The sequence below is a fragment of the Dermacentor variabilis genome, chromosome 1, assembly GCF_050947875.1.
Source record: "Dermacentor variabilis isolate Ectoservices chromosome 1, ASM5094787v1, whole genome shotgun sequence".
NCBI lineage: Eukaryota > Metazoa > Arthropoda > Arachnida > Ixodida > Ixodidae > Dermacentor > Dermacentor variabilis.
The window spans coordinates 22,998,469-23,019,085 of record NC_134568.1 but is presented as its reverse complement, the minus strand read 5'-3'; the positions used below and the strand labels follow the sequence as shown (position 1 = coordinate 23,019,085).

Sequence of the window (20,617 nt, the reverse complement as noted above, 5' to 3'; positions counted from 1 at the left end):
GCCCGCTCACCTAATACAAGGATTTCGCAAGACCCTGAGACATTCTAATCTCACTTTTTTTTAAATGCTCGATAGAAGCAACATTTAACTCTTCTCTCCGCATTACAACCTGCTCAATTTTTCGGCACCGAAGCAGAGTAAGAAAGCTCACCCATGGCTTCCTCTAGGTATAGCATATTATACGGCTGCATGAACTAAGTGACTGCTCACCACCTTCTTTGCCCCATATAGCATGGCTGTCATCGAAAAGAATGCCGTGAAGTAAACATCGGCACAGCAAGCCATAGCGCTATAAAGCCCCATTTGGCGTGGTACTATTTCTAGGCAGCTGAACTAATTGCTGCTTGGCGGCAAACATAACTCAGGGGAAGGAGATAGAGGAGATGGAGAGAAAGATGGCTTAGCGGCTCGGAATTTATTAGCTCTTGAACGCTATAGCAAATTGTCAAGTTCTCAGTTCTTTCCCTGAAAACAAAGCAAAAACAAACAAACAAAGAAACAAAAAGGTGAGGAAGAGGAGCTGATTATTTTGTTTCGTGAAGTGGAGAGATGGGCTGGGTAGAAGATGAGGAAAACAAGGGTTTCTCAGCTAGCTACTAAAACTTAGAATAGGCACGCTAACAAGGCTTGCTTTTTACACGTGGACGCCGTTCTGGCGCGTTCACGCGCGGCGGAGCTGCTATATGGGGGTTTACCCAAGCGGACCGTTGTTATGCCTTTGGTAGCGCGCGCGCTCCCACAGCCCACGGTGCGAGAGCAAACAGTTCATTTTCGGCTCGTTGTAAACAGCCCACCGCCCAGCGCGGCCCGGATGGGCCGCCCCAAAGACAATGCCCGATCGAAAGCGCGGCGGCGGTGGCCACCGCTGAGCAGTGAACGGCCCGGCTACAAGCCTAATTAGGCAAGGGATCTGACCCTGAGGACCGTTGGGATTATATGTAAGGCTATGTAGATGGTAACGTCAAATAAAGCGGAGCAAGCTTCATTAAACTGCCCGTATATGTTCTCTGAGACAGCTGTTTATATACGCGTCGTTGACAGGACGGCCTAACGGCTTATGTATTTTCGCCGTGAAAAAAAAAATAGAAGATTCGAACATCAAGACCTTTAGAATTATTTACATTGGAGTACAGTCATGAGTTTTATCGGAGTACAGAGAGTGCGAGTGAGCCCAAGGAAGTCTAAATCGCGTGACTGAAACAGATAAATGGCGTGTTTCAGAGTCCGCATGACTTAATGAAGTCCGTATGACTACGAGTGATTCTGAGTCCGAGTATCTGTAACAAGGTCACAGGGCTCCGCGAGCGTTCGAGCGAGTAGGTAATTCCGAGATCCCGAGTCAGCTGTAGCAAGCAACTCTGCCAGACAGCGCTTGACTAGATGCGGAACGAAATGCACCCGCGAAAACTTTATTACTGGAAGAGAGAACGATATTATACGCATCTTTAGGGCAATGTACGCCATTGCGCCATGTCAGCAAATTCAAAATTAACTATCAGCTCCTGAAGCTTCATGTAAGAACCTTGCGGATTAAACGAGTTACACCTTGCTCGCCGGATTCACTGATTCTCTGGTTTATTTTATTTTATTTAGCCAATCGGTATGTGTCACGGGGGGTGTGAGCATTCTGGGCCAATAATACATTATGGTTATGTGTCACTGTGACAACCGACACAGAATGAATCCTTAAATCTAGCTATTAACGTGTCGTAGTTCCGTGTGCATGCAACTGGCCTCGCCAGTCTTCTCTCGACAAACGCCACGCATCGCCTTCGTCCCCATGACATCGCCGCATAGACGTGTAGTACTGTGCAATCCGCCTGATGGGGTGTTTGCATTTCGGCACAGCTTTAGAAGTGTGCGGTGCATTATGAATATAAAATTTGCATGATAATAAAGTTGACCTTGTTGGGTGGATAAACACAAATAGTGCATAAAATTTCACGTTGCATATAGAATGAAAGTAAACGAAATCGCACGAATCGCCGCCGGCTGTAAAGGAGTGAATTAATCCGCTGCACTAAAGCTTCGCTTCACAAAGATTCCAGCAGCGAGTCAATTATTTTTCACCTCAAATCTCAGAAATAAATTGTGGCGTTTTATGCGCGAAAACTAGGATATTATTACGATGGAAGCCGTAGTCGGGTACTGCGGGATAATTTTGACCACCTGGCGTTCTTTAACGTGCACGCAATGCACGATACCCCCCCCACGCGTGTTATTGATTTCGCCACCATCCAAATGCGGCCGCCGCGACCGGGATTTGATTCCGCACCCATCGGGCTTGACAGCGCAACGCCAAAGCCACTACGCCACCAGGGCGGGTTATTTCTCACCTTTGTACGAGATACTTGCGTCATTTTGCTCACATCTGTAGTAAGTCGGAATAGGAGTAGCTATAGGGGCCAACATTTCCGTAAGAAAAAAGAAGAAAAATAAGAAAATAACTCTAACGACGCAGGACGACACGTCACGTTTTCGCTGCTTTGTTTTGATTTACACATTTTAACGGGGATGCATCTGTGGAATTGTGGGATTGTTTCTACACATATATAGTTGCGTCGCAGTGGTGGCTTGCAGTTTCTGAAAACTTTTGCTATAAACGCTACCAAGCTTCCAGTTTGTCGAATAACTGACTGCATTCGATGCATATTTCACTCCTCCAGCACAGAACAGCAGAAGATAAACTTTCTGGTCACTTCGCTACAGAAGATTTTTGAAAAACTACCCGGAGTTTCGGCCGCAAACTGGTATTTTTCCTAAATTATGTATGGTAGTGGTTTTCACTGTCTAAGAATGGTTATAGCAGGGTAAAAAAAGAAAAGGACAAACGGCCAGCATTGTAGGTCGTAACCTGTTACGACGCTATAGCTCTTGCTCAATAACGGGAAAGCAAAACCAGAGCTTCGGCGCTCAGCTGGCGATGCGACTGGAGGAGCAGTTAGGCAGGCGACAGGGGGACATCCGACCTGCCTAACGCTCAGGGGAAATTGGAACGGGCAAAGTGTAAAGCGATTATTGCGAAACTTTCAACACCAGGCCAGCCGGTATTTTCCTCTTTATGTCGCATATACGAAGAACGCCGTGCAGGCAGCTGCTCTTAAGCTGGAATCACAAGGGAGACGTTCGGCTTCCACTTCTTTCTGGCGCGCGTCGGACGATAGGACGCTGAGTTGTCCGAGTTTGCTAACAGTTAGAGATATGCGATTGAAGGTACACTTGAGATTCCGCGAAACCTCCCCACTCCCCATTTCAACTACCACTGCCCTGGTCGTTATGACCCCCCCCCCCCCCAACACCGGTTATACTTTTCGACTTCTACATTGTCTATTTCTTGAGCTCTTTCGTGCCCTTCCCCCCCTTTTTTTTATTTGCGAGTCTTATTTTTGATTGCTGGTCCTTTTTTGGTGTCGTAGTTGATACAGTCGTTCCAATACAAGAAAAGCAAGCGCAGCGAGACAACTAAGCCAACAGATAATATTTGCTATACTCGCTAATAAAGGGGTGGCTTTCATTTGAATGCTTTGTATTGCTTTTCAGTAACCATATGAATAACCAAGTCGCGTATACAAGCAGGTTTGTTGTCAGCGTTCAAAGTAGACGACACTTCGCAGTTCACCTACGTCGTTTCTGAGTCCACATAACCTTCGTCGTTATTCGTGGCAAACTGAGCATTCAAGGCTAATTGGCCACCAATTGCTCCCGTGACGAAATTTGACTTTATTGCGATAGTAGTTGTACGGAAAATTCAGGCACGTATCTGCTGTCGCCGTCGCCGTGATGTCCCGTAAAAAGTCCAAGGGCGATAACACCGTCGCCGTATGTTGCGCGCGAGGGGAGCCGACGATCACGGCTCAATCTGGCGCGCGCAAGGGAGAAAGGCCGAGATGAAACGCACTGTCTTCCGTCGCGCGAAAAGCCGGTGGGGGGGGGGGGGGAGGTAGGGAGGTGGCGGCGTTGTTCTCTGGCAGCAACTGCGTATTTAGCGACCACGTGCAAGGGGAACCGATGATCGTGGCTCAAACTCGCGCGCGCAAGGAGAGAAAGCGGGGAGGCAGCGCTGTAGGGAGGAAGGTCGGCGTTCTACTTCGGCAGCAACTGCGTACTTTGCGCGGCCACACACGGTCGCGCGCGCCCTATCGTGAAAGTCGTCCGCAGGCGGCTCGTACCTGTGTGCGTGCTGTGTACTCGCCGCAGAGTTTGCGTTGAATCGACAGACAGCACGAAGGTCACTCCGCTCGCTGCTGCCGTGCTTCCTCACCCCAGCGTTTTAAAAGCGATGGTCCGCAGTCATAGGGTGAGATGTGCTCATGTTTCTCTGTGTGCGCGTGACGCTATAGCTCTTAAATTAGTTAGTAAGCGAATGTTTCCAAGTTAATACGAGCGATAAAACTACTATCCTTACACCGTATAGCTGTCTACCAATTTGCTTTCGCAATCGATGCTCCGCCTTTCGGACGAAACTGCGACTGTTTATGTGCGTCATATATATCAAAAATATTTTATTCGACATAAAGCGAGGCACATAGCCAACGCGACATCAGCTTCGAGTGAAACACGCGTGGTAGCCCCAAATTTGTTTATCTTGTTTATTGGTCCAGCGCTTTTTTTTTTTGCGGATATGCATTCTGTTGTGTTCATAATGTCAGTAATAAATGTGTAATATTCGATGCGTAATACCTCATAAGCCAACCGGGCATACTTAACGCAGTGACTTCCACATGACAGTTGACTCGAGATTCTTCATTTCACCTGACACTTGACACCGCAAGATAGGCTCTGTTAAGTATGTGTTGTAAGATCATTGCCTCGAGATATAATCAAGTCATTTCCGTACGCACGAGGTGGTGCAGCAAAGGGCGAAAGCGCATTGCTGCGCTCGCCACAACGCTTCCGCCTAACGGCTTCCGAGTGCCCGTGCAGACTTCCGGCGTGCCTGTCAAAAGCACGATAAAACCGGTAGTCGGGTCTCACCCTGTTTACGTTTGTCGTTGCTAAGGCGCGAAATGGCAAAGTGTTTGCTGCTTTAACTCGAGCGGGTAAGCGGGGCAAACGCAAACACGAGCGAGGACAGCCGCCCCGTCGCGTTATTCGTAGAAAAGCCAGTCGCTTCCTGGGAACGCGAAGTTCACTTTTTGCATTTGAAAGCCCGCTTCGGAAAATAAGCTGCATCCTGCTTACTATGCTGCTGGCGAAGCGCACGCGCAGCGTTTACACGGCGTGGTCGCTGTCTCTCTGTGTCGCTCCTTTTAAGCAGTTCCTGGGTTCAATGCTAAGTCAAAAGAGAGAGAGAGAGTCAGGGAGGGAAGGAAGGGGGGCAGCGTGCCACTTTAGAAACGTCCAAGTTGATTCCTCCAGCAGGCACAAACCACCTTCAGTGACTTTGGATCACAGAAAGGCCCTTTTACAGATTTTTTTACAGTTTTTTGTATCGGTGCAGTAGACAGCATATCTTTAGCTGTTTACTAGGCTCCCGGCGAAAGAAGAGCGTCGGACGACGCACGCGAGAAAACGTACCGGATAGTTTTCAAAACCGTTTCGTGTAACCGTATAAGGCCACAGACAGGGTTGAGCACAGCGCCACTCCTGGACTGAAAAAGACGCTACGATTGTAAGATATACCGTGGAGCGGCAGTAAAGAGCAGTGACCAGTTGTGTCGAAGGGTTGTGCTGCCATATACTTTTCATTTTTTTCAAGAAAGAGAGGGACGGTTAGAGTAACAGTGGAAAAGATAGCGGGGAAGAGATTGACAGACCCGGAATTTCGCGATTGTAGGTAACGGCACAATATGGATGGATGGATGGATGGATGAAAAACTTTATTAGGGTCCTTTAGGACGCGCACAATATAGTGACATGTTTTAAATACGAAAGGTCGAGATCAGGTAGGCAAGAGACTAGATGGCGATAGATCTATTAAAGCCTGAATAAATAAAGCAGGCTAGGTGACTAATTGTCACCGCTCCGTTTCAAAGGGAATGCCAATAGATATTAATATCATCATTATCATCGTCGTCATCATCACCATCATCGTCGGTGAGGTGCATATTTTTATGCTAGGTGCACTTCAGGGTCGGGGACTATTCGTTTCCGACCCATTTCAATGGGGATGCCAATAAATCATCATCATAGAGTCGAAGGGGAGTGTTGACTGGGAGAGCGCTCTAGAATGCGGGGAATAATATCCGTCTCTGTTCCGTTAAGTATTCAAGAGGGCACATTTTATTTCCCATTGAACGCTGAAACTAAAGCGATGATGCTGCGGCCCAAATAAGTGGTCACTCGATCCTCACAAAATAGCTGTAAATGAATGAATAAAATGCAGTGAGATTTAACCAGAGCTCAGGCCGGGTTAATAACATTAGAACTGTATCTGACATTGGACAGAGCTGCCTAATAAAGAGAGAGTTTGAGTGCTGTATGCGCCTCCGTAACCAGTTACTGCTTGTCCGCCGATAAAGATAGAAAGAGAAGCGTTTTGCACCAGTCGCTATAGCTACAGGGTGTTTCAGCTAACTTGTGCCAAGCTTTACAAAAAAAAAAAAAAAAGAAAAGCTCAAAGCCCGCGGCGATTTTTGAATTCAGCCCTGATCGAAATGTGGCTACCACGACTGGGTTCGAACCTGCGACCTAGTACTTAGCAGCAGCACTCCACGGTCGACGGCCAAGTTGTTCACTGATGTTGTGATGACGTGCACGTTTACATGATATGACCACATCGACACCTAAAGAAGTAGGTTGGCAATACTTAGCGGCATGACTAAGTGCATAAATTCTAATGGGGACCAAGAAAGGAAGTATTCGTTTCGAACTGTCAAGTTCATCTAGCTCTTCTTGTAACTTCATTATTTTTGTTGTGCTTCAGGGAACGTTTAAGAGTGCGCCCATCGCAAGTGGTTCGACAAGTTGAATGTGGAGTAAAACTACAATGGGTATTTCTAACGTTTCAGGCTTCCTCGAACATCTCATTCAGAGGCAAAATGCATTAGCGTAGACAAAAGACACATGGGAAGGTCTTCATCTCTTATTATGGGAAGTTAATTAGTGCGCCAATCGACAGCAAATTCACAATAGCACTTTTTTGTTTTAGCGATAAGTGTGTGTACCAGTGCACGAGGCTAACAAAAGTTGCAAGAAAGGAAAGAACGTGTACGAAAACCGTTAATGCTAGAATGCTTTGTATGTCTAGCAAGGCTTCGAAGGTGACATTTAAAATTACTTTGAGTTAGCTTCGGAGACTGCTCGAGAAATTCCTGCTGATACTTGCCTTCGGTATTTTTTGATAGCTGATTTTCCAGTCTCCCATTCCGGCTTAACAATTTTTTTTAGTCATGTTTCGGGTCAGTTAAGTGCTCGCGTGGTCTTTGGTAACTTCTTTAAGGTACTGATGTATAGAGAAGCACGGAAGTAGCGGCAAACTACAAGCTATAACGTGTTGGTTTTTTTTACCCATTCTCCGTACTGTAGATATGCTTTTCGCTAAGGGAAGTACGACTGCTGACTGGTAGAAATTTTGGCCGGTAAAATCTTTTAAGAGCGCTTTCACGCACCACTGCTTTTCCCACACAAAATAGGGCATTCACGAAAACTAAACAGTTTGTTTTCCTCTTTAGGCACGTTTTCCAAACAAGTTAGTTTGTCTAATATAAAAAAAGAGAACCTGCAGAAGCCATCGACGATGATGGCCGATATAGCAAAATAGCCGAATGCTTCCAGAAAGCTATTTGTTTTATCAAAGAAACAATACGCTTGAATGCGTACATTTGTTGCAGTGAACATATTTAGGTAGGTTTTGTCGTTCCATTGCGTAATTCCGCTGAGAACAGAGCCGTTAACCAGCGTATATGTATGCACCCGTTAGATAGGTGGCTAATATACACGGTGTTTCAGCCAAGTCATACCAAATTTTAAGGAAACAATGTATGAGTTGCGAAAATGCAACCAGCTTAGTAATGTTCGCAGTCATTTTTAGCAACATACAATATATTCTTTTACTATGAGCTTAAGTAATCATTAAAATTTAATATTTAACTAACTATCAAATCATTGATTTAAACGCAAGAGCTTCAATGTAGTAGTTGCAGAGCCTATTAATAAATATGCAAATTAAATGTTTTCCCGTGATTATGTATCCCGTATTTTTAATTTTTTTCGCGCTACAAAGAGAGCACGCGAGCTTTGAAAAAGTACCACGTGACTGCACACTTAGGTGCAACAACATCAGTGTCCTTAAACATGCCTCGAAGGAATGATCGATGCTGCACGCGGATCGGACGCCTGAGCAATCCTTGAGCAACGGAGATGGATCGAATACCATGGTCTTGGCCTTAACTGACAAGATATCTTGGCAAAAATGGAAGCGATGACACATTTGCATTCTATTTATTTATTTATTTATTTACTGCAGGCCGTGAATGGGCCCAAGCATGCTAGGCGTGAAAAAAAAAGTACAGCTATGCAGCAGGATAGGCAATACAAAGAACACGTGCATAACATTTCAAGAAGTTTACTCAATGTGAATATTTGACACACTTTCTAGGCTATTCCAGTCGGTTACAGTTCTAAGAAAAAAGAAGTTCTTAAACATATCGGTTCTTGCGAAGTATACGGTGTTAGGGAATGCGGCTTGACGTGTCGTGTTAGTCTGTATTTACTAGTGGTGGCAGGTACAAGGTCTACACCAAGCTTTTCAGACAGTACATATGAATTTAATTCACAGAGATTCTCTGTGTAAGCAGAGGGGTTTGAAAGCGTTATCTTTTATTAGTTGGTAAAGAGAGTCATGCCGAGAGTACTCTGAGTAAATGAATCTGGGGGCTTTTCTCTGTATTCCTTCAATTTTGTTAGTACTGTCGTCAGTATACGGATCCCAAACAGCACATGCGTATTCAAGTGCAAGTCTGATCATAGCACATAGCAGTGTAACTGATTAGTTCATTGCATGAAGGGGCGTTGTCTACCTTGCGTTTTAGTAGGCATAGTTTACGAAAGGCCGACGTGCATTTTTTATCAATGTACATTATCCAAGTTAAGTTATTAGTGATAGTAACTCCTAGGTATTTCTGGCTTCTGACATCTTGTAAGGGGAAAGAACCGAGAGTGTAAGCGTTAAGATGTGTTTTTTTTTTTTTACACGTGACACGAAGGACACTTCTTTCCTCGTTAGAAACCATTCCCCGTGTTTTGCACCAACCAACTGCATTGTTAAGGCAGTTCAATTTGGTCGTCGCTAGTACAAATCTTGCGGTACAAAACAGAGTCGTCAGCAAATAAAAGTATGTTTGTGCGACAGTACACATTTGTTGCAATATCGTTAATATATAACAAGAAGAGTTGGGTACCCAGGACACTCCCCTGAGACACCATAGACGTGACTGGAAGACAGTCCAAGTGTTTGTTCATTCACTTCCACAAACTGTTTATTGTTAAGTATGCAGCGATTTATGAAATCCTTTCTGAAAAGCCAAAATTTCTGAGTATAAATATTAAGCGGCCATGAGGTATAAGGTCGAATGCTTTGCTAAAACTAAAAGCTCACATCTATCTGGCCATTGTTATCAAGATATGATGCTAGTGTGTGGACTATCGTGATAAACTAGGTAACTGATGAGTCGTCATTTCTGAACCCGTGCTGGAATGCTGGAACGAGGAATGCTCGTCCAAGAATTCATTAAATATTTTTGATACTATGTGCTCCAATACTTTACAACGTGATAATAACAGTGAAATTGGGTGGTAACCACAAAGAATTAGTTGTTGTTTTTTAAACAGGAACTACTATGTCAATAGTCATCGGGAAGTTTTCCAGTCGACAGCGAGACCCAAAAATTTTCAAGAAATTTAGAAGTGACTTAAGCCCGGAATACATGGAGCGAATAACCGGCGTCCGTGCGACGAACTTCCTTGGGCGGCCAACGCCCGACGGCCGGCGTGCGAAAATTTGACGGCCGCCGCCGACCTGCCTCTCCAAATATTTTCGTCGGGCCGCCGGAAGCGTCGAGCGCGCAGCGGCGGACGACAGCCAATCGGGAGGCGCCAGTTCCGGTCGCTAGGCATGCTGGTCTTTCGCGCGCAGCCTTTTCTCGTCTTCTGCAACCACGTTGGTGTCTGCGCTAGTGTTGGGGTATTTTTCAGTTATAAAAGCGGTATATGCCACCTTAAAAAGCGCTTATATTTGTTTCATCGTTTACCACAACGCGTATGCTAAGTCTGATAAAACTGGCGCCAACACGGCGAACTCGCGGCGGCGTCCGCCCGCTGTTATGTATTGCTATGCAGCGCATCTTCGACGTCTTGCCGCCGCGCCCCTGTTCGCTGCGCCGCGTTCGCCGTGACAATTCGCTACATGTAGCCCGCGCTTTAGCGTAGCGCCGCAGGAACACGTTTGAGATTGTCGGGGCCGCAAGGTTTTTTTTTTTTTTTTAGTTTCTAAGTTTAGTAGAAGAGAAAGCACGCCAACATACCAGATAAAATATACTGCTGGCAAGGGGCATGGTTCTTCGATGGGCGCACAGGCACTGGGGCTCGAAAATACGCTGTGAACTTAATTATTAAAACGTACAGTGATTTTATTCGTGTTTTAGTGCCGCCGACTGCGACCTGCGAAACAGGTTTCTTTGTGTCTGACGTGGCTGAAGAATTTGGTTGGATCATTTTTCATGAAGCTAGGCATCATATATAAAAAGTAGTTTTTTCTTTATTTATTTTTTAGTCACGCAGCGCACGTGCTAGCCGCTCCGGAAATTCGCGAATACGAACTGAATGCGCTCGATTCTTTTTTAATCACCTCATTTCGCATTTGAGCTGTATGATGCTGCGGGACATCCAAGGCGTTTGCTTGCGTATTCTTTTCCGCTTATACGCTACTAAATTATTCCTGCAGTGCTGGCATATTTCTTTAAACCTCTTCCAAAGAACGCAGACGTCAGTTTCATTGAAACAAATAAGGCAGCTGTCTAAGTGTTGTGTTATTGCGCGTGAGTAATCTTTGAATGAATGCAAAGGGGATTTTAGGGCGGCAAATAGCGGTACTACTGAAAAGATACATTGGCAAGATTGTCGTGGGATGTAACCCTTGTTCTACGCAGACATTATGGCAGGAAAAGTTTCGGGGCTAGAAATACTTCGTCCAGAACGGGCAGAAAGTTCCTTGTTCGCGCGTTGGCTTTTGTACAATTTGAATTATAGGTTATGGGCAAGCATAATATCAAAAATAACACTACTAACATTGCTGCTGCTGTTCGGCCAGGCCTCCAGACGATCCAACCTAACACTTGGCAAGTCGCCAGAAATTGTAAAGTCACACTGTTGATAAACAATCACGTGGGCTGCAAGTTTGTTCATGAAGCCAGGTGAGGCGTCGGTAGATCTGTACACAGAATACTAAATAAAAATATTTCCCTAGCAAGATAGCTTCATGCATAGGCATACCAGATAAATAACGGATGGCAATCGTCGAAGCTCTGTCAGCGTTTTTTGCCTTTGACAGGCAGCGTAAAGGGCGAGGTGGTTTTGGAGACGGTTGACTGGTGAGGCCATCGCCTAACATGTTTTTTTTTTCTTGGAGCTTATTCATGCCTTCGCTCTGCGTGCAGCGTAGATCCTTTGGCGGTAACATGTTTGGGGGCACTAATGTCGCTACTACGTGTAAGCGCGTAGTCGCGTGGTAATTTATTTCTTTAATTGACCTGCGCTTTCTTGGCGACATGGAAAAAAGCCACATCAGCTATCATCACGGAAAGGAATTGATTTGATGTTTCTGAATAGGCTCTAGAAGTTCCACATTGAAGATTATGCGTTTAAATCAACGCTTTAAAAGCTGTTTAATTAGTTATTTTCAACTAATTACCTAATCGTTTCTCAAGAGGACAGCGAACAATACTAAGTTGGTTGCATTATCGTAAATGACGAGTGAATTTGACACTGCTTGGCTGAAACAGACGAAGTCGATTCGTCATATGCGTGCAGTGTGGAAGGCGACCGCCAACCTTCCCCCCCCCCCCCCCCCCCGCAAATGGAGCCCTCTCCCGCAGCCACCACGGAGGATGAGGGCGAAGCGGATCCTTCCGGACCGCCCATTTGAAGGGGCACTAAAGCAAAATATTACGTCGAGCTAGATTGAAAGATCAGGTTTCTGTAATAACAATTTTCTTATTCATAGCGAGGACGGAGCTTCTGTAAGCTAGGAAAATGACGAGGCTGCACAGTTGAGTTGAGTTGAGTTGTTGTAGGCTACTGGTGGGATTAGCCTCGCAGTTGCTGCCGGCAATTGCTCCACCGTAGCGACACTTAAAATAAATAAATCACATAATCAGACACAGACCTCACAATTACAAATGGTCACTTCTCAGTTCACCATGTGGAGGCCAAATCCGTGTCCTGTAGGTAATGTAACAGAAGGCGAGAGACCTCCTTCCTACACAACCGGTTTCCGGGCGGGAAAACAATGTCCTGAAGAGAACTGTGAGGAACTCCTGTGTTCTTGAGGGGCCCGAATAACACCCTCCTTTCCGCGTTATACACGGTACAGCACATTGGGTAATGTTCTATGTCACCGCACACACCACACGTTGAACATAATGGTGATAACGCCAGGCCAGTCGTATACATCCACGCAGGGGTACGAGCAGAGCCCGTGCGAATGCGGAGCAATCAGAGTGGCGCCTTTTGTGGACTATGGTATCCCTCGTGCGACGTCAGCACTGGCTGATTCAGCGGCGGTGGTATAGACGTAGGTCACGTGGTTACCACGTCAATTCGTCTGCTTTGGCGCGAGCAGTTCAAGCTGAGAAACAACAGCGGGATCTTCGGTGGCTATTCTCTACGCGACAAAGGGTTATGTTGGTCGACCTAAAACCATGGTTGACTTCGAGACTAGTTGCCTATCGATCTAGCTCGACTTAATATTTTCCTTTAGGGTTCCTAGAAGAATATTAAACGTGCTCAAGAGCAAAAATGAAGTGCTTACCACTGTTTGACTTCTTTCTCGGAAACTGCAAAGAGAGAGAAAGAAAAACAAGTATTAGACGACGCTTTTAGGCGATAACAAGGTAGAGAAGTTCGAAAATCAAAAGTACTGAGTGGTTGTAGTCCACACATACAGCTTCGAATATTACAGTTAATTCTTGATAACCCGCGGCCGAGAGTAGTACATGCAGCTCAACTGTAGCGCACGTGCATCATTTTTTTTTTACGACACGATATTAGAACAGACATTGGACACATGATACGGGCATTATTTCTTCAGAGAACAATGTTAAATTGCCGCGATAACGGTTTCTAAACGCGCTGTGCACCCTAAAGAAGCATTTCATTGGCTGAATTAGGCCAACATTCAAAATATCATTTAAAGTAGGAAGACAATGAAGTTTCGTAGTCAACTGACTCTCGTTTCACTTCAGGTTGACAACCTGCGCAACTGCACTGCGTTCCTTTAAATGAAAAAACAAATGCCGTCTTCTAGGTGTAAAGGAAAAGAAGTGGTGCCAACACACTGGAGAGAGGCATACACTCGCTTTTTTTTTTTGAAACGTGCGTCAACAGGCTCGTATTATCCTGCTGAACTCAGTTGTGATACAGTACAACCCAAAACACACACGTCGACCACTTGTGCTTGCTATTTTGACGGAAGAAGAGAACACCGAAATGTAACGGCAACTGAGTGCGGTGTCCATAGCCAAACTGCGAAGACAGGCATCAAGAATAGTCTTCAAAAACTGTGAGCCATCCCCGACAGTACGCGTGCACATTATATTAGAAACCACAAATTTAGGATTTCAGCTCGGAAGTCTAAGCTGAAGTCATCCTAGAATGCTGCACTAATGTCGCCTGTTCCAAGTAATACCTGCCGAGAAGGCGTTTCCTTGCTTTGCTCGAATGAAAAAAAACGGCGCACATTTTAACAAACAAAATTCTGTAGTTATACGTCTCAAATCCATAATTTGTCTTCATGGTATATGCAGTTATATTTAACGATGTGTCATATATTACAGCCTGCGACGCTGCGCAAAGACTCAGTCGTGCCACCTTCTGACTATTGTCAGGAGATGATACTGAAGAGTACTTAACAAGCTTGCTCCTTTATTTTTTTTTTTCGGGTGGATGTAAGCGACAAACTGACTATGGCGGATAATAAACCGAAAAAGAAGAAAAAAGCTGTTGCCTTCCGCCAGCACTTCAGTGCGCTGTTCAATGCCCTCCGGGCGATTGTCGCAAACAACGTTCAATGCTTTGCCAGTGCGTTGTACCTCGAACATTTAGCTTTAGATTTATGACACCGAAAGCGCGTCTCAACCTTGTAATACTACTACTAATAATAAAGACGAAAGAAGAACATAAGAAATAAGAACCAACAGGCACAGCTCAACAGGTATAATATTATCGGCAACAGCGACTCAATTTTAGAACTTCCCGGGCCTCTATTTCCTTTGCTTAGGACGCTTGTTAAGTCGTAATCTCGTATAACGTTAAAGCATGCTTTCAATCCCCAAAGACAAAAAGTAGCAACGAAAGGGAAGGGCGGGGGGGGGGGGGGGGAGACCGCCGGTAAACAGATCCGCGGAGGGTTTTTTCACTGAATACACGAGAGGTGTACCGGCTTGAAAGGACTTGAGACGAAAATGTTCAACCAAGAAATACGTAACATCAAAATTTAAAAAAAAAAGAAAAAAAACATTGTTTATAGCGTCGACCAACGCGAGGCTTAGAAGGACTTTACGAGCCCGTGTAGACTACCACCCGCGGTGCAGCACAGCGACAACACGGGAGAGCACTATACTGTTTCCTCATTAAAACCGTGCTGCGTGGCGGAAGCTCGAGGCATCGCAGAGCCTAACGCCAACGCTGGGGTTTTTCAATAATTTTTTGAAGAAAAGTATTGGAGGACCCTGCAGAGGCAAACTGTGAAAGATGTTGAATCGCGAATACACTACCGACGTTCATGCTACGCTGAATCGGGATATATGCCAAAGTGCGTCCTTCGAAGCCCCGACCAACCAGCGCGCTATAACCCTACGCGTAGTATAAGCGCACGACTTTGCGCGTTCGTCACCGCATCTGCCGACGGCGGATGCAGCTTCGAAAGCACTGCACCGTTGCGACGAGAGAGAACGCAGAAAAAGCGTGCTCCCCGAAAGAGCAACGAGACGAAGAGGCGACGAGCGGAAGCGCCGGCGTCGGGAATTAGAAAAAGGCTTGGCATAAAGACAGGACCCCGTGGAAACTACACTACGAGCGCGACCCTCCTGCGACACAGCGTAGCGTCTCCATTCGGGTCCAACCTACGCTGCGAGCATTGGGCAACAGCAGAGGGGCCCGTTGCTGTGTAGTTGAGAGCCGAACGTAAAAAAAAAAGCGAAGAATGTACACGGAGAAGAAGCTGCCTACCGTGTTTTTTTTTTTTCGCTTCCCGGTCTCTTTTTTTTTTGTGTGTGTGTGCTTTCAAGACCGGCTTTCTCAAGTGTAACTGTAACACGCATGAAAGGCTCAGACATGAAAGCCCTTGTTCACTCTCTGAACAAGGTGAACGAGGCTTCCGTGTTTTGAAGCCGGAACGTGCTTCCCAACACTTTTAGTGGCACGAGCATCGAGCGACACTCTTGTTTTTTTGTTTTGTTTTTCGCAGCATTTCTGGCGCACTTCCTGAGACGACGCGGGAGGAAAGTCAAAAGAAATAAAAAAAAAACATCGAAGAAAATAGTACACTAGAATATTCATGGGTTTCATTATGGATAGTATACGGTTAGTTACAAATTGAGTTACTGAAATGTCTGGAATAATTAAAATTATTTAGAAGTCACTGAGGCGACCAGATACGAAACTTAAAATAAATCAGAAAAAATAGCGAAAGAATAGTACAGTACAAATTTCATGGGTTTCATTATAGATATCATATCAGAGCATAATTTTAGTTACAAGTTGAGTTACTGAAGTGTCTGGAAGAATTAAAATTAGAAATCACTGAGAACGACACACCAAAGCACAGAATCGTAGACATTAGAGACCCGCCACGTGAGCACGACTTTGGCGAAATTCCTGGAAACCCGGAAGTAGAAAACGGAAGTAATGGCGTCACCAATGACGTCACACACAAGAAGGCGACATGATATTTAACCGGGTAATTAATGAAAAACAGTTGCCTCCAAGTTCGGTTCGTGCATTGCGTTCGCCTAAAGTTAACCTAAAGAACACCAACGCCGAGGTGCGAATGCCCCCAAGAGACACCTACGTCACAGATTAGGGTCCCCTACGAATTTTGTGTTTTTTTCTCACTTCACTTGGTCGGCGTTCCGTCTTTCCTTTTCTTAATATGAGTTTACTTTCGGACCAAACGAGATGTTGTCCAATTATCGATTTTGGTGATGGACCTTTTAAATAACTATCCAAGCAAAAGAAACGGAATAGATGGAGAATATGTCTATTATTAAATCCAGCCAGAAGTACATACTAGAGACTAGGTCATGTCAAGAAGAAAAAGGACGCCGACAGAAAGCTGATTTTAATAAATATTAGTTGTTGTATTTTTCCGGCTTCCACACGGAAGTATTGTTCACAAAATACAAATTATTTTTTATCAACGCCTAATGCCTATTAACCAGACCTCTTTTCTCGGCGTTATTGTGACAAGAATTCAGTTCCAGACAGGCCGAGATGACCTCAAATCACCGTCTTGAATTTAAGTGAAAATCGTAGACGAAGTGGCAGCTACAACCGGAGATTGAATACAAGCCGCGGCTGATGGGTGACAGTGGCGGCGGTCGCAACAACTAACGGCAATTTCTTCCTAATAGCTCCCGGCTATTGTGACAAACCGCTATAATTGAAGCGCAAATAACACAATCGTTGCGTTCTTCCGGCACCAACATATGGGACAGAAACTTGCGGTTAACAAAGAAGCTTGTGAATAATCAAAGGACCATAACAACGAGCGATGGAACGAATGATGTTACGCGCAAGGTTTAGGAACAGGAGGAGAGCAGTGTGGATTAGAGGAAAAACGGGGTTAGCGGACGTCCTAATTAACATTAAGAAGAAGAAATGGAGCTGCGCAGGCCACCTAATGAGTAGGGAAGCTAACTAATGGACCATTAGAGCTATAGAATGGGTTGCAGAACCGCTTGAAAGGGGCAACTGGTAAAGCGGATCGGGTGGAGGCTTATCCGCCGTGCAGACCGTCATGCGAACAAAGCGGCGGTGCAGAAAAAAAAAGCAAAAAAAAACGGTCGTGAAATGTTTCACAACAAAGACCGGAAAGAAAAGAACCGCTTCTGTGAAACTATAAGAAGCTTAGGGAAGCGACACTTGTTTCCAGAAATACAAAACTCAAACAAACAAAAATTCAGAAATGCCACTTTGTTCGAATACGATGCGCTTAAAAAGGCGGGCATTTCGCGACACAGTTTCGCAACAGTCGGACGCACATTGAGAAGAAGGAAGTTGTCAAAACATTACCAGCTTGTTTGAAACCTGTTAAAAGGAACACAAGAAATACAAACAAAACAAAACAAACGAAGAATTGTGGTGTGCGGGAGAGTAGAGAAGGCTTTAAAGCCTTCTGCGCCGCAATGACAGGGAAGGCACGCCTCGACAAGCGATCCATCTCAGTTCTCAAATTTAAATATTGCATAATGCAGCGGCAACAAGTCACCACAATGTTTTGAACTCCCTAAAACGAGCAAACATGCGATAGGTAGGGTGACTACCAAGTTGGCATTTCCAAGTTCCCTGAGTTTTCCAGGTTTTCCCTGAGTGCCTTTGCGAAATTCCCTGAGTGACACAGATTTGTTTTTACGTCAAGACAGGCTGATACCAGGTCGCCCGATGCTGTAACTCCCTACTAAACATTCTAAAAAATAATGTAAACGACTCAATCCAGTTTCAATAGTAAGGAGCAGCATTTACTTTATTGAAAAAGAAATGAGAAGGAATGGGTCTTTCGAGCTCAAGCTCCTTGAATGAAGCTTCCTTTCTCATTTATTCGTCAATGTGTAGGTCCTTTCTGTTCTCATCCTGCTTCCACCGCGCGTTCACCACGCGGGCCATTTGAAACATCCTCTTCGTCAGTTGTCCAGTCAACGTCCGATTTTTCGGACTCCCTTGAGGCCGCGAAAACGTCCGAAAAATCGGGCAGTTCGAAAAAATGAATGCACGTTTTTTACTGTCGTTAAGGGCTCAAATCGCCACAGGCACACCCAAAAAAACCTACCAGTGCACTGATTAGGACATATAGGTGCTCGTACTGTGACAGGAGATGGCGAGTGGACGCGTGTATAATTAAGGAATAGATACTGGGTCCAGTCACAATTGCCCCTTCACACGCTTGTTATGCTTCACTGCGTAACATTTCTGTACTTGAGGCGAAGCTGACTTTCGGCAACCGGCATTGTGCAACGCCCGTTCTTCCCGAGCTTTGAAGCCAATCACGAGGTCCACAAAGATGGAGTTGGTAACATTTCTGAGCGCGGCGAATTCTTTCAATAAAAAACACGAAGCTGAACGGCAAGAAGCTTAACAGCGAAAGTCGAAGCAGCTAGGCTTAGCGTTTACCGCGGTGGCGGCTACTGCTTCCAGCGGATCTGCGTGCGAGAGCGCTGGTTCGAGGCGACAAGGTAATAAATACGGTGGCAGTGGTGGCTTTGATTAATGCCGTTTCGGGTTCGAAGGGTTCTTGCATCCGAAATTTCAGACGTTCTTGTACACTGACACCATGGGGTACGTGCTAGTGCGTCAAAGCCGCCCGAATTATCGGGCGTCCGGAAAGTCGGTCGACGACTGTACACTGGCAACTCCTTCAGTCGACGACACAGCTACTAAAGACGATTCGTCAAGATCCCTCTCTGTTACGCGAGCCAGCATTACCGCGACTTTCGTTCACTTTCAATAAAATTGCAGGAAATTTTCCTTGATAGAAGCACAAATTCCCTGATTTTCCCTGAATATTCCCAGACTATTCTAAATCCCTGAGAATTCCCGGTTTTCCCAGTTGGTAGACACCCTGGATAACAAAGCAATATATGCAGGCACTTACGTCACTCAGCATAAAATAAATTATTTTCTGTTAGTACATAGATAAAAAGAAAACGCATTCTTTTGTCCATCCTTACTAGACCACTGCAGATGCTGTGAAATCGATTTCTTCTGTTTTGATAAAAGCGGCATGTATATCGGGATGTCAGCGCTACGTTAGTTGACGTAGAGAGGCCACTTTTTGTTGCTACTGCGTTGGTGTCGAATAAGAAAGGCACAAAACAGATAATTAAACGAACCCGGTGTGCTCTCGCTAGCTGCTGTCAGCCACGTAATTCTACATGTTAAGCATGTCACAGACCTGGGAAGCTGAAGCTGCTGAAAATCGCATTTGTCAGGCACAAGTGTAAACCGGCTGAAAGAAACAAACGAAAACAAATCCCCACGCCATTCTCGCATCGAAAATGTTAAGGCGCCTCCTTCGCGGCAGTAAATATCTCTTATGGAACCTTAATTGGCTTGCGCAGGCTGGGCTTTCTGATGTCGTGGCTACACCTATCTATACGCTGAGCTGCGTTGTTTGGTTGGATTCGATCCCGCGACATCGTAGCAGCTCTACACCATAGCCACTAAGCAACCACGGCGGGTCACTCCATCGAGTTGAATCACGGCGCCGCCGTCGCTTGACTGAAGAATACCTTACAGAGCTCACGATTTGCCGTGGAGTGCGAATGAAGCGCAGCGGCCACTTCAGCCGAGGGGCATTCTAGAATGCCCTCAAAAAATTTTCGCCCTCAAAATAGAATATATATATATATATATATATATATATATATATATATATATATATATATATTCTGTTCTGTAGTTTTACGTGCCAGAACCACGACCTAATTTTGTAGTGGGGGACTCCGCATTAATTGTGACAACCTGGCGTTCTTAAACGGGCACCGAACATACGGTACGCGAGCATTCTTGTATTTCGCCCCTATCAACAGGCAGCTGCCGCGGCCTGGATCGATCTCGCAACAATCGAGTTCTGCAGCGCAACGCCATAGCTACTAAGCTACCAAGGCTGTTCTCACAATCGGAGTCACGCAAGGATTCAAGAAAGCTTTACAGAGAAAATGATACCTTTACCGCGAACACATCTTACTGCAACAGAGCCGTATATAGTGGATTGATTGTCTACAACCGCCATCCCCCCGAGAACTTACAGCGACCATGACGAAGCCCTCTGCTTCAGCACATCAGAAAGAATCTTGATCCGTATGACACTCCCAGTGCGTAGACTCCAGACACGGGCCAAAATGAATGTTTGTGCCTCTCTTTCTTTGTGGGCGGTTATCTCGAAACGGGCGTTAGCTTGGGAACTCGCATCGGACTGACAAATAGAAAGTTCCGTCGCAAAGTTGACGAAGGCAACTTCGATAGACGGCATCGCGTTCACGGTTAACGCTACTTCTTGCAGCGTCACACTTCGCCGGGTAGGAACGCAACAAACGAAACCACTGAATCGCGATTATCGAAGCAGTCGCGCTTCTTGCTTTCATTACACAAACAAGTCCTCAGGCCACGCCGCGGAGTACTAATGTGAAGATTTCAATCTGCAGACATGTTGCCACCATCAGGGGCCGTATTCTGAAAGCGTTAC

At 45.4% G+C, this 20,617-nt stretch overlaps 1 protein-coding gene across 1 annotated transcript in view; it reads right to left on the bottom strand.

The window, feature by feature from the left end:
- Positions 1-20,617, bottom strand: part of LOC142575801 (frequenin-2-like) — a 310,775-nt gene that overhangs the window by 115,050 nt on the left and 175,108 nt on the right. Inside the window, exon 2 of the mRNA XM_075685463.1 lies at positions 12,968-12,992. Within this exon, the coding sequence (XP_075541578.1) occupies positions 12,968-12,992 (25 nt within the window). The remainder of the gene's footprint in view (positions 1-12,967; positions 12,993-20,617) is intronic.